The 14,345-nt window shown below is 43.1% G+C and overlaps 1 protein-coding gene and 1 pseudogene across 1 annotated transcript; one reads left to right on the plus strand and one right to left on the minus strand.

Moving 5' to 3' along the window:
• Nucleotides 1-1,489: 1,489 nt before the first annotated feature.
• On the plus strand, nt 1,490-5,489 carry LOC150054452 (splicing factor YJU2 pseudogene; annotated as a pseudogene).
• Nucleotides 5,490-6,313: 824 nt separating this feature from the next.
• Nucleotides 6,314-7,240, minus strand: LOC150054453 (olfactory receptor 13A1-like). The gene has a single exon (XM_090347031.1). It carries the CDS (start codon nt 7,238-7,240, stop codon nt 6,314-6,316), a length of 927 nt encoding a protein of 308 aa, XP_090203157.1.
• Nucleotides 7,241-14,345: the final 7,105 nt, after the last annotated feature.

Here is a 14,345-nt window from a genome sequence, read left to right on the forward strand (position 1 = left end):
TACCCTCCTAGCTGAAGTGATACCTCTGGGTGTGGTTTCTGTAGGAAGGCAGCAATGTAGTCAGAAAGCCTTCAGCTGAAGAAAAACCAGGTGAGAAATTCCCACGTATTTACTGGAGGAGGAACCTGCCCCAGCCACTTCACCCTCCTGTTAACATTCACTCCCAAGGCCAGCGAGTTCCCATCCCATCCTGGCCGGCAAGGGGGGCTCTGCCCAAGAAGTCCTTTAACCTGTTTTCAGGATGCTCGGACACAAAACTGCTCATCCCTTTCTACTTCTATTCCCTGGGGACCAGGGTTGAGGTCTGGCCCTCCTCAGAATCATTGCTGGACTGGAGAAAATTCTCCAGGAGAGATGAGCGCAACCAAAGACAAACAGACTCCCTTGGATAGTTAACTAGACCAGCCGCTGGAGGAGAAGCATCGGAGATAGGCCAAGGGACTCAGGGCTGCAAGCCAATACTAACGGAGGCTTGAAAAGCCATTCTAAGATAGCCTATGGAGACTCTACGAGTAGAATAGACCCAACGGGAAGACAACCGAGTTTCACTGAAATCGGGTTGAGCAGAAAGAATCCCAGATGAGTTGAGAGGAAGAAGTGTAGGTCTGTCTGGGGGGCCCCTTCTAAATGGAAACCTCGAAAGAGAGCACGAAGGGCCACACTCTAGGTCAGCTAGCTGACTCTGATATGCACTTTACTGGGAAGGAAGATCGGAAGTTGGAAGGCTGACTGGTGGGAGAGGGGCCCAGGAGAGTGGAGACCAGGCTCTTTGGAGGCAGTGCCCTTTCAGAGAACCAAGGCCCTCCTGCCAGGACCACACAGGAAGTTGCTTCAGGATGGGGAAGCGACTTCCTGAGGAGGCAAATCACCTCCCCCTCAGAATGACAGAGTGAGGAAGTCAGCTCACATCCGGCTCCCATTGGGCTTCTTGAATTGAGCAAGGACTTTGGGGATCACCAACAGCTTAGCTCAGTTGAAGAGCCAGAGGGAAGAAAGCAACTCCACAGTTGGCATTCTCTGATCTTCCTCCTTCTCCAGTAAGTAAGGCACTGGAAAGTTTCCAGGGAAGAGGGTGTCAAAGGCAGTACAGAAGAGCTGCAAAGGTTTGTGCACTTTACAGTGGGTCCTTTCATCCATCTTCCTTTGGGATGTGCTCCTCTTCACCGGGATTTTCCAAGACAGGGCAAAGTCCTAGCTCTAGCCACTCGCTAATCCTTCCTGGAATCTCTTCTGCTCCAGAGGAGACTTGGTTCTAGCCTTTCATTCAGATGCTTGAGGAGAGCCAATAGGAGAGGCAGGCGGGTAGGCAGGTGGGCAGGTGGAAGTGATTGGTGTGTGTGTGCGCGGGCACTAGAGCGCCTGGGGGCACACACACACACACACACACACACACAAACAGACGCGGAAATCCGGGCCCTGGCATAAAAGGCTTCCCAGAGCCGGCACCTCACCACTTCTCTGAAGGTTGGCGCAGCGGGAGGACGCGAAGATGTCAGAGCGGAAAGTTGTCAACAAATACTACCCGCCAGATTTGGACCCTTCCAAGATCCCCAAGCTCAGGCTGCCAAAGGACCAGCAATACGTGGTGCGGCTCATGGCTCCCTTCCACATGAGGTGTCAGACCTGCAGTGAGCACATCTCCAAGGGGAAGAAGTTCAACGCGCGCAAGGAGACCGTGCAGAGCCAGGCCTACCTGGGGCTGCCCATCTTCCGCTTCTACATCAGGTGCACGCGCTGCCTGGCCGAGATCACCTTCCAGACAGACCCCAAGAACACAGACTATGCCACGGAGCACGGGGCCACGAGGAGCTTCCAGGCAGAGAAGCTCCTGGAGGTGGAGCAGCACTTGCAGAAGGAGCGCCGGGAGGAGGTGGACGAGCGGAACAACCCCTTGAAGGTGCTGGAGAAGCGCGAGGTACTCGAAGCTGGAGATGGACGTGCTGGAGAACCTGCTGGAGCTGCAGGAGCTGAAGGCGCGGCAGGCGCACGTGCACTTGGAGGCCCTGCTGCACCCCACCGCCTGTGCCAGGAGCAGCTGCGAGGGCAGCAACAGGAGGATGAGCGGCAGGTGGTGGCCCTGCTGCTGGAGTCTCGGCGAGGCCACTTGCTGCCTGACTCGGACTCACAGGACCGGGCTGGTCCTGCTGCCTGTGACGCCATGCCCTACCCCAGGGCCACCCAGCACCGGGTTCCTAAGGCCAAAAGGAAGGCACATGGCAGGATGCGCTTGGCGGGTCTCCTGGTGAAGGATCCCAAGGTGCAAGCGGAAGGTGGCTTGGACCACGCCAGGGCCCCATGGGCGTGGACGCTCCCTTTTCCACCATGGGAACCCAAAGCTGTAATTTTGTCTGTTCACCTCTCACTCCCAAAGATGACTACGCAGGACTATCCTCAGTTTTCCCGGTCCTTTTTCTTGGTATTTGATTACCTATACAGTTTTAATAGACAGGCAAAGTTTCTGACATTGAAAATCAGAATTCCATTAAAATTTCTGATTCTTATCTCCAAATTTTCACTCAAGACAATAAATTCCAAATTCCCTAATGCCTCTGTACTAAACAGGATACAATTTTTACAATGTAAACAGCTCTAGGCATTACAATACTAGATTTTTTAATGCAGATTTCAGATTTTTTAGAAAAATCCTTTTAAGCAGTTTCTCTTTAAAACAATGCAATAATCCTTTGAGACTATTGGAAACATTTAATCCTAATTATTTTCTTGAAGTTTAGACAGATTTACCCAATTGCCTTTGTCTTTAAAATGTAAATTCACCCATTATTTTATACAGTATGCTGAATACTTAACCTTGAACATGTTTACTCATACCCATTTACATACATTTATATTCAAACATCTTAAAGTGCCCAAAGTTAATCTCGGCTGTTTATTTTCCAGAAGCTTGTGTTAAGAGAATTTTGCCAATTTTACTCTTGCAGGTGAGAACCAGCTTCAAAACAAACTTTTTACAAGGCAACTTAGTTGAAATTATTATTTGGTGGGGAGTCTTCAGTGCCAAATTTAGCCCACCTAAAGCATAACTCTAGTTATTTTCCCAGTTTTGACTAGGCCAATTCATATATCAGCTTATAAGACCAAATTCAAACTTGGGGGAACCAAGACTGATGCCTGTGTCCTGCCACCAATTGTCTCCAGATTGTCATTTCAGCCAGGTTGTTAGAAAAAAGGAAGCTAGACTAGGCCTGCAGCTGCCTCAGCTGCCTCAGTTGCAGCTGAGTGGGAGAAGCCATACCAGTCTCGAGACCTACCCCAGTGGGGCTGGAGCTTTTATTCCCCTGGAATTTTCAAATGCTTAGTGACAATGACACAAAAATCAAGAATCCATATTTAGGATTGGTACCAGTATCGAGAACAAAGTCAGACTAGAAAAAAAAATCTAACAAAACAAGACAGAGAAGCAGAGACCTTTAAGTAATCCTAATTTTGGTGATACTCCTGGCAGCACTCAGAGTGAGGAAGAGTCCCCAGGACCCTGAAAACTCTCAGGTGGCGCCTCCACTATAGAGACTTCTGCTCTCTGGCAGCTGGCCAGCCAAGGGCTTCCGACCCCAAATGTGAGTCATTTTACAGAGCAAAAAGTAACAAGTTTATCCTGTAAAGATTTATATGCAACTGTTGGTGGGAGTGCAAACTCGTTCAACCACTATGGAAAGCAGTATGGCAGTTCCTCAAATGACTAAACATAGAGCTCCCCTATGACCCAGCAATTCCAATACTAGGCATTTACCCAAATGTCCAGAAACAAGGACATACTAAATCCACTAGCACAACAATGTTCATTGCAGCACTATTTACCATAGCAAAGATATGGAACCAACCCAGATGTCCCTCAGTTGATGAGTGGATCAACAAGATGTGGTATTTGTACCCAATGGAATTCTATGCTGCTGTCAGAAAGAATGACATCAACCGATTTGTTAGGAAATGGAACGACTTAGAAAAAAATCATATTAAGTGAAGTAAGCCAGACTCAAAGGAACATAGGCTCAATGGTTTCCCTCATTTGACCTAATCAGTAGAAACCTTGGGCTCTCCTAGCAGAGATTTACAATAGAACAAAATCTAGATACATAAAGCCATATAGTATGATGCTAAATGAAAAGACCTCTAGGATATAGAAACAAAAGTCATATAATGAATAATTGTTGTCCCGAAGGTACTATGTTATCTCTCATCTCTTTTGCTGTCCCTTGGTTATCTCATATTGTTACAATATCTCACTTTGTTATCTGATATATTGGATATATTTGTATTTGGTTATTTGAAATTGGATAGGAAACGGGGGAAAACAAGGTGAGGGGTGGGGGTGTGGGGGAAGGAAATGGGGACCAAGACATGAGAAAGGGTATCAATGTATGTGAATTAATGCACCTTCATTCTGGCGAATATAATGTAACACTTCTGTTAATTACAATAAAAAAATATGAAAAAAAGAAAAGAAAGCTGAAATAAAACAATTTGGAAAATAAATAAATAAATAATTGTCAATACTGAGGCCAAGAGGTGATAGTATGAATATGTAAAATTAATTTCTTTCACAGATATGACAAAAAAGGTTTATATGGAAGACAGAACAAAGCAAATGCCCAGGCTGCTGAAACAAAGTCAATTAGGCACACAATACACACTGAAAAAATAAAGCTCTGCGCGTGTGGATGGTGAAGACAAATACTGGGTGGGGGCAAAAAGTATTTTAACCAAGGGGGAGATCAAAAGTTCCCCCAGCTGGCCATCCATCTTCAAAGGAGAGCCATTCCTCACTGCAAAGTGTAACTAAGAAGCTTTTTTTTTAAATGTTCACATTTAAATGAAGTGCCCTTCCCTTCCCTGCTCTACCAGGTGACTCAGGAGAGCATCAGCCAGATGTAAACCACCGTCTGCTAGCTCTTAGTTTTTCTCTTCAATTAAAAACAGTTGATGTGACACAAGACAATCACTCAACTAGACAAAGCATTTAAACAGGCAAATGGCACAAGCGCCCAGGCTATAAACCAGAAGGGAACTATCAGACAGCAGGACAGTCGCAGCGCGGCATCTTAGGACAGTCCCCAATACAGCCTGGGTGGGCCTATGAGACAACGGGAGGATGGCAACGCGACACTCCTTGGGATAGTTCCCCAGAAGGGCGCAGGGACGTCTCCCCATGGCCCCATTGGCAGTCCTATAGCGCATCCGCCAGCACTTCTTGCCAACCAACCCACAACCTGCAGGCAAACACAGAAGACAAAAACAGAGGTGCCAAAGCAGAATTAATGACAATTGTCCCAAATTACCAACTCTTCCAGTCTGGCTCTCTGATCAGGTGTCTGAGTAAGCTTGCAAGGGGATTCCAGGCCAACGTACCAAATGTTGTACCCAAAGTTCCCAATGCCCCTGAAAGACCACCAGAGTCCACGACAAATGAAAGCAACAAAGAACGGTTTATTAGCAAGATTGAGCTTGGTCCTCCGAGCCTTAGAAACCAGTGACGCTTAGAGACCACCAGTACAGAATTAGCACAGCTTTTATAGTACAGAATAAACAAGTTTTAGTTTTCATTCTCACAGCCTCATATTTTAGTTAACTTTTACATAGAGACATTCCACAATTTCTTATGTTATGGTTTCCCACAGAAGTTTAGTTTTAGGTGTCCTTGCTAGCTGTGGGACATAGCTGCTCTCCTAGAGATTACTTTTCAATATCCTTGCTAGCTCTCTGATGGAGCATCTTATAGTTGTCCTGAGAAGAGGCAGTTACGGGATTTCTCAGAAATTACAAAATGGAAACTGCTTAGAAATAACTGTTTACTGAAGTTCATCGAACTTCAAAATTAATTAGGCCTCACATGACCATTTGGCTCCTGTGCTATATTCTCCTCCATTCCTTCTGCCTGCCTTTCAACCTGTGGAAATCTACTAATAGGGAGTTGACCAAATTCATCTGTAAAGGTCATTTACAAATTTCCAATGAATTTCAGCACCATCTACCCAAAATGTGTTGATTTTATTTGCTTTGACACCTACTGGCAGCCTCTTTAACAGCTGGATACAAGATGTTGAAACTTTTGGTTTTTATTTGTCTGTTATATACACTACATACACAGCAAAACAAAATACACAAGACCAATCCCCATGAAAAATGGAGATTCCCAGGAAAAGACATTCTGGAAAGACATGTTAGTTCATTGTTTAAAATAATTTATCATCAGATAGTGGGAATACAAAACAATTTCCATTCTACAAAGAAGCATATGAGGAAACTTCATGCTGATCAGTGACTCCACTTCCAACATTCTCACCCATGCCAAGAAGGGCTAATTTCTGAAACACAGGAAAACCTTCCTGAGGGCAGCTTTGACCTCCTTGTTCCTCAGAGTGTAGATGAGGGGGTTGAGGGTGGGGCTCACCATGGAGTACAGCACACCAGCCACCTTGCTCTTCTCTGCGCTGTAGCTGGACACGGGACTGATGTAGGCATAGAACACAGCCGTGTAATACATGCACACCACGATGAGGTGGGAGGAGCAGGTGGAGAAGGCTTTCTGCTTCCCCGCTGATGTCCTCATCTTCAGGATGCTGGAGATGATGAAGCCATAGGACACAATGGTCATCAGGAAGTCAAACCCTCCATAAAAAGCATCAGCCAGGGTGGTCATGACATTGTTCACATAGGTGGAGCTGCAGGAGAGGTGGAGCAGAGGAGGGATCTCACAGAAGAAATGGGCAATGACATTGGGCCCACAGAAGGTCAATCGCACCATCAAACCTGTATTGATGGCTGAGTTGAAGGCACAGAGAGTCCACACTCCAGCAGCAAGCACACTGCAGAGTGCCTTGCTCATCATGGTGTTGTAATGCAGGGGGTGGCAGATGGCCACATAGCGGTCATAGGCCATGACGGTGAGCAGCAGCAGCTCTGAAGATAAAGCCCATGTGAGAAAGTAGAGCTGGGCCATGCAGCCTCCAAAGGAGATGGAGTTCTTTTGTGAAAGGAGACCCTCCAGGGCCTTGGGCATGACAGATGAGGTGCAGATGATGTCCATGGAGGCCAAATTGAAGAGGAAGAAGTACATGGGAGTGTGGAGGCCAGGGTTGAAGCTGATGGCCGTGATGATGAGGACATTGCCTGTGAGGGCCACACAGTAGAGGGACAGGAAACAGAAGAACAGGAGCATCCGGTATTCGTGGTGCTCTGAGAATCCCTGAAGAATGAACTCTGTGACTGCGGTCTGGTTGCTCATTATCGTGGGGCTGAGAGGACTTTCAGGAACTACTAGAAGAATCTCTACCCAAGGCTAGATGTGGTTCAGGGCTAGGACAGCAGATGGACAATTGCCTAGAAAAGATTGTCATGAAATAAAAGGATCTCCGGGATTTAGAAGCAGAAGCCATATAATGAGTGATCGCTGTCTTTAATGTACGATGTTGTCTCTTATCTCTTCTGCTATCCCTTGGTTATCTCATATGGTTACAGTATTTCACATTGTTGCCTGATATATTGTATATATATTTTTTTGCACTTTTTATTGTAATTAGTAAAAGGGTTACATGATATTTGCCAGATAGAAGGTGCATTAATTCACGTACATTGATACCCTTTCACATGTCTTGGTACCCATTTCCCTCCCCCCCCACACCCCCCAACCGTCTTGGTTTTTCCCCCTTCTGTATCAATATTGTATATATTTTTATTTAGTTATTTGAAACAGGATAGAGAAGGGGGAAAAACAAGATGAGGGGTGGAGGTGGAGGAAGGGAAATGGGGACCAATACATGAGAAAGGATATCAATGTTTGTGGAGTAATTCACCTTCTATCTGGTGAATAAAATGTAGCCCTTCAATTAATTACAATAAAAAAATATATGAAAAAAGATTGTCATATTTTATTCTGATATAGGAATACTGCGTTCAATATACTGTACAATTCACAAGGCTTGGTTAAGACAACCACATGGGTAACGCCTATAATCCTAGTTATTCAACAAGGGGAGATACGTGGATTCAAGTTTGATGCTATTGCTGCATACAAGTCTGGAAAACACTATCTCTTATGAATGCCTCAAGCAAAATGCCTTACTGAAGATGTGGTTACGCTGGTAGAGTGCTACCTGTGAGAGAAAACCATTCAGAACAAAGCCTATATTTGACATTTACTACCACTATTGAGAGAAAGAGAATGAGACAGGTAGAGAGACACCAGGAGAAAGACCCAGAACAGCTTTATGAATATGGCATAAGTAACACAAACAAAAAAAAGAAAGACTAAAAAAAATGAATCTGTTCAGTTTGGGATCTGGGGACATAACAGCGTCCTTATTTGCTTGTTTGCCACAATCTGGGAAGTCATTCCAGTTAATCACAAGGGCAGACTGAAAAGCTGGGTAGTAAAACTGACTCGACCTGGAAAAGAAGAAGTGGCTTTACCCCACTGACACCCAGGGCAAGGTTTCTGTGCATGCCCTAGGAAGTGCCACAACCAGGACTATCCATTCCCTAGTAGGATCATGACAACCAGAGGGACACTGCAGTAGCCTGGCCTGCAGAAGACAAACCCCTCCTCTTCCACTCACAAAGCAGGAGATTGCCAATGCCTCCAGTGGGCACGGGGGCATCCACCACCCAGGGAACCCACACCCAATCTTTCTCTGAACTCAGCTCTAGCATCTGGTTAGCACCAACAAATAAACCTCCACTGGAATCAAAGAGTGAGCACAGATGTTGAGCTCTGTAAGTTTCCACACATAAGTGCATTCAGAAAACAAACGACCCTCAGATAAAAGTGCATTTGCTGTGATTTCCACAGCAGCTGCATAAGGTCCATAGAGTCAGGCCTACAAACCGATTTCATGACAGTGACCATGAAACCCCTCTTAAACCTCAGCCTGTCTTCTGCTCTGCTAAGAGGAACAAAGACATTTCTACATTGAAGTTTCTTGGGCATTAGCCTGAATTCTCATCAAGCTCACATGATAACTACCAGAGACATGAGTGGAAAGAACAAGATTGCAGATAGCAATGACCAAGCTTAGAGTCATGATTCAAGCACAGGACACAGAATACCCTCCCCGCACACAGAGGCCAGGCATGGGGTGTTCAGCTAAGGTTCTCTTCACTCTTTTCAAACTTCCAGTGGTCCACTTCCAGGACAGAGACAGTGCATGGTGGATGCTTCTCATCAAGAATCCCTGTCATTAGAAGGTTCTGGTTTAATTTTGAGAGATGTGCAGGTGCGGATGACATTGTCAAAAAAGAATTGTTCTCATTGCCTGACTTGTGTAATTGTACATCAACCTTAGTGATAACATTAAAAAATAATGGAAAAGATTTTCTGGTTCTCATTACAGTTTTATCCAAAATCGATGGACATTTGTTATGGAATCCAATTTTACATTAGTCCAATTTCTTTTTCACATTTCACAAATGGAATCTTATTCCTGCTCAAAGATATGCACTTATTTCATTGCTTTAATTAATACTTATTTTTGTTAAAGGAATTAACAGTTTTCACAGACTCCATATTCTTAATTTGATGTCTTTCCATTTTATAAATTTCTTCCTACTACAAAGGCATCTCAGGAATAGGAAGCTAAATATCAAGACATGTAAATGTTCATCTTTCAAGTTGAAAGATGTTGTGATAATTACTTTGTGCACCTTTTTATTGAAAAATCACAATTAATTTATGACTTACCTTAAACAAATAGTACATACATGAGAACATTACAGTGTAGTCAGCTACGGGATTCCATATGTCTCTGCTATGTAGTCTCAGTTTCCTTTCTGCGTAATACTTAGTGTCCAAGAACAGAGAAGAAACTAAGTATCAACTAAAATATGTTATGGTTATTTTTATAGTTGGAAAACAATGCAAAACAACTCTCAGACCATTTAGACACAGCATTTGTTCTAGTTTTTGTTTTACTTAACCAGCAATAACAACCTAGGGAGAAGAATTCTAATGCTACTGGCTCTTAGTTAATAAAATTTACCAAGTTTCTGTATATAACTCTAGTCAATAGTGTTGTGAACAGATTTTTTTCATTTCATGTATTACTTATTGAAATGAATTGTCCTCAAAATCTTCATTTTAATCTTACAAAAAATTCCCCTTTGTGGGGTTGTCATAAGTATATATGGTTTGCTCTCGCTGTCATCCAAAGTTGAGGTTGAAAATACCGGGAGAATGGGAAGAGAATTTGTGACCTTAGACAACTGAAGATTTTGTCCCCTATTTAAGCCAATGCCAAAGATGTTTTACTCCTCTTTAGACAAAGTTGTCCTTCTCTGTGGGAGACTCTTGGGAGTATTTCACAGCAACCCCTGTAAGTGGACCCTGAAGGAGCAATTAAATTACACCCTTCTCCAGGGACTTATCTATACTTGGTGATGGCCCCAAGGCCAGTTCAGGCTGAAGTCCAAACAGATGACATGGGGTGTGAGCCACTGGAATAGTGGAAAACACATCCTTGGTGTACTAAAATGTTTGTGTGAAACTTCTACACACAACCTAGAACTAAAAGGTGAAAAGCTTAGATGCTTTCCTTAAAAAAGAAAGGATGTACATTTCTTCATGCTTGCTCAATGTTGTGTTCTAGTTCTTAGAAGAGGAAGGTGAGACAAAGGAGAAGATGCACAGCAATGATAGACATCACATCGTCACTATTGGGAGGTCATATTGCCCCAAAGCACTAACAGAAACGTTGCTAATGTGATCAGAAATTTTGGAAGATGTAGGATTGCAGATCACTACTTTTCTTTTCATAAATATCAACCATAAACATGCTGAGAATGAGACCAAGAGATTGATCCCACTGTAGTAAATCCAGGATCAAACTCCACCTGCCATTTAACGATCTCTATAGTGAGCATTATAAATTACCAAAGAAACTAAGACCCTGAAGGTGAGAAGACAACCCTCCATCATAGAGGAGCAGAGTTAATATGAAAAGGAGTGTATTACTGAAATAAATGTACAAATTCTGTGCAGTCCTCATTACATTCCAATAGTATTCTAAACTGAACCAGAAAATGTTATCCTAAAATTCTTATGGAAGAAGAAAGAAGAGACAAACAAACTACAAGGAGAAATATTGACAGGGAATTACCACAATATTGATATGCCAGGGTCCTAGGAACAAGGCTGGCATAGTGCTGGTCAGGGGCTGGTAAGCCGAGACTCTTGGCTCCTCAGGAGGCTGAGATGTGAGGATCATGGATTGAAGCCCTTGGGGCAGGGAACTCCATGGGACTCTTATCTCCACTTCACCAGCAAAAAGTTAGAAGTGAAGCTGTGTTTCAAATGGAGAAACACAATTCCATTAAGTGGAATATCTTTGGTGATGACAAGGATTACAGTCGTGACACAGAACCACCTTGTAGGCTAAGTCAGTGATGCCAGCCATAAGGTCATATGTTAGATGACACCAGTGATAAGAAATATCCAGGATGGACAAACACAGGGAGTCCACAATGCAATTATAATTACCCTGGGTGGAGGAATAATTATGGGAATAGAATACTAACTGCTGAAAATATGATGCTATTAACAATGCATAAATATTACTGTAAAAGCACTGAACTGCATCCTATAATTTTTTAGATTGCCACACTATGGTAATTACACTACCATAAAGTTGCAAGAAAGGAAGAAATCAGTTTGTATAACCCAGGATTGAAGCAACACTCTCACCTCATCTACACAATGTGATGTAAGTAGCAATATTTTAAAATCCCAATCCCATATTCTGGATTCAAACTTCGGCCAAGAGTTGTGTGAAGTGTCTCCTTGTACATGACTTCCAAAACCCTGACTCACACAGGTGAGGTATCTTTCTCACTCTACAACTCCCAAAGTTCATTTTGTAAGCACCATTGTTTTCTGAAGGTAGCAAGTATATTTGGGGCATGTGTTATCAGGAAGGGCAGTGTTACTCTTACTCTTATGCGTGACAGAAGCAGTGTTCTAGCTGTGTGTCATGGAAACTATCATCTAGGCTGCATCTCACTATTCACACATCTCTTGTGTACAAATATAGGCAACACTGTTTAAGTTTCATCAAAATACTCCAAATCCTTCTGTATATCTAGGATAATTACACCTTTTTTCTCCTAAAGGAGCTTGAAAATATGGATTTTGTATCACTATTATTTCATGCTAGTAATCATTTGACATTGTTATTGTTAAAATCTTATTCATGTGTAACACCATAATTTTCCTTTCATACATTTTTAAGCTTTTTTATTCATTGCTATTGTAAAGGTAATATACACAAGGGATGTAGTAGAGTACCACCTCTACTTTGAACACTAGCAATCTCTTTCACAGTCTAGATGTTGTCATTTCAGACTTATATGTCCTTTATATTTACTACATACAGAACAAAACGCAACAAAAGGCACAGTACTGTGGTCAATCTGGCTTCACCCACAAAGCTACTGGTAGAAAGCCCTCAGCACTTCTCCTGCTCCCTCTCTGAGTCACTACAAACACTTACACTGCTCAGAGACGTGGTTTCATCAGTCTGCATCCAAAAGACATAATTTCATTATGAATGTTACCAAATAATTCCTATAAAATAAGTCAGTCACCGTCTCTACTTTTTTGTCAGATCTGGGGCTTCAACTTAGGGCTTGGCATTGTCCTAGGGCACTTTCTGCTCTACTCCTTGAGGCACAGCATCACATTCACCTTTTTCTTAGAATGTGGTACCAAGAAATTGAACCCAGCTCTTTCTGTATATTAGTCAAGCACTCTTAGCACTAAGCTATGCTCCCAGACCTCACTGCCTCTACTTCTTTTTGCCAGTCTTGGGGATTGAACTCAGGGCCTGAATACTCTCCTTCTTCTACGGGAAGGTCAAAGGTCTATTACTTGAGCCACAAAACCACCTCCAGATTCTACTCTGTATGTGGAAATGAGGAATCAAATCAAGTCTTTGTGCATGGTAGGCAAGCACTCTGCCACTAGGCAAAACTGCTGGCCCACTGCCTCTAACTAAAGGTGTGAATTTCTAAACATCTAGACATGCAGAAGTCAAAAACAGGATTTAATTGTCCACTCTCTACACTCTACGCACAGTAGTGCTGAAGAGCAGTGTAACAATGGCTCTGTGGAGCCCACAGGCTTTCATCTCTCCCAAGCCCTCTCCAGTATCACATTGGTACAGGTCCACAGTCACTTACCAATGTTACACTATTTCTTCTAAAGTCCTTTTCAGAAGATGGACTTCCTATGACTTTTAACACACAGGATACAGTATGTTAATCATTTACTGACTACTTTTTATCATAAAATTGCAAGGTTTTTATCAACAGATCCATATAAAAAATACACAGTGCATAACATAGCAGAGCTAATCAAAATATAAATGAAATAAGTTGAAATTTTCACATACACACTAGCATACCATTGCAACAGTTCCTTTTCTGACATCTTCCTCAACACAGTGAACAAGCACAGATAGTACACTGCTCACACACGTGGATTAGTACCTCCATTTCCCACAGTCTGCAATCTACTTCCAGAGTTACTGTGCTACCCTAGGACTGACCACTTCATGTTCTGACCTTGCTGGCATTGCCCATGCAACTGCTGAACAAAATTCCACACACAGCAGGGATTATGCTCTAAGGAATCATTAGACAATGACCACTTGGGCCCTGTGCTACATTCTCCTCCATTCCTTCTTCCTGCCTTTCAACCTGTGGAAAACTACACACACATAGAATGCTTATAGGGAGTTGACCAAATTCATCTGTAAAGGTCATTTACAAATTTCCCAAGAATTTCAGCACTATCTACCCAAAATGTGTTGATTTTACTTCCTTTGCCACCTACTGGCAGCCTCTTTAACAGCTGGACACTAGGTGTTGAAACTTTTGGGTTTTTTTGGATTTTTTTTTTGCCAGTCCTGGGCTTGAGCTCAGGGCCTGAGCACTGTCCTTGGACTTTCTCAAGGCTAGAGCTCTACCACTTGAGCCTCAGCTCCACTTCCGGCTTTTCTATGTATGTGGTACCGAGGAATCGAACCCGGGTCATCATGCATGCTAGGCAAGCACTTTAACCACTAGGCCAAACTCCCAGCCTTGAAACTTTTGATTTTTATTTGTCCATAATATATACACTACACACACCACAAAACAAAATACACAAGACCAATCCCCATGAAAAATGGAGGTTCCCAGAAAAAGACATTCTGGAAAGACATGTTAGTTCATTGTTTAAAATAATTTATCATCAGATAGTGGGAATACAAAACAATTTCCATTCTACAAAGAAGCATATGAGGAAACTTCCTGCTGATCAGTGACTCCACTTCCAACATTCTCACCCATGCCAAGAAGGG

Source organism: Megascapheus bottae, chromosome 15, assembly GCF_031878675.1.
Source record: "Megascapheus bottae isolate mThoBot1 chromosome 15, mThoBot2.hap1, whole genome shotgun sequence".
Taxonomy (NCBI): Eukaryota; Metazoa; Chordata; class Mammalia; order Rodentia; family Geomyidae; genus Megascapheus; species Megascapheus bottae.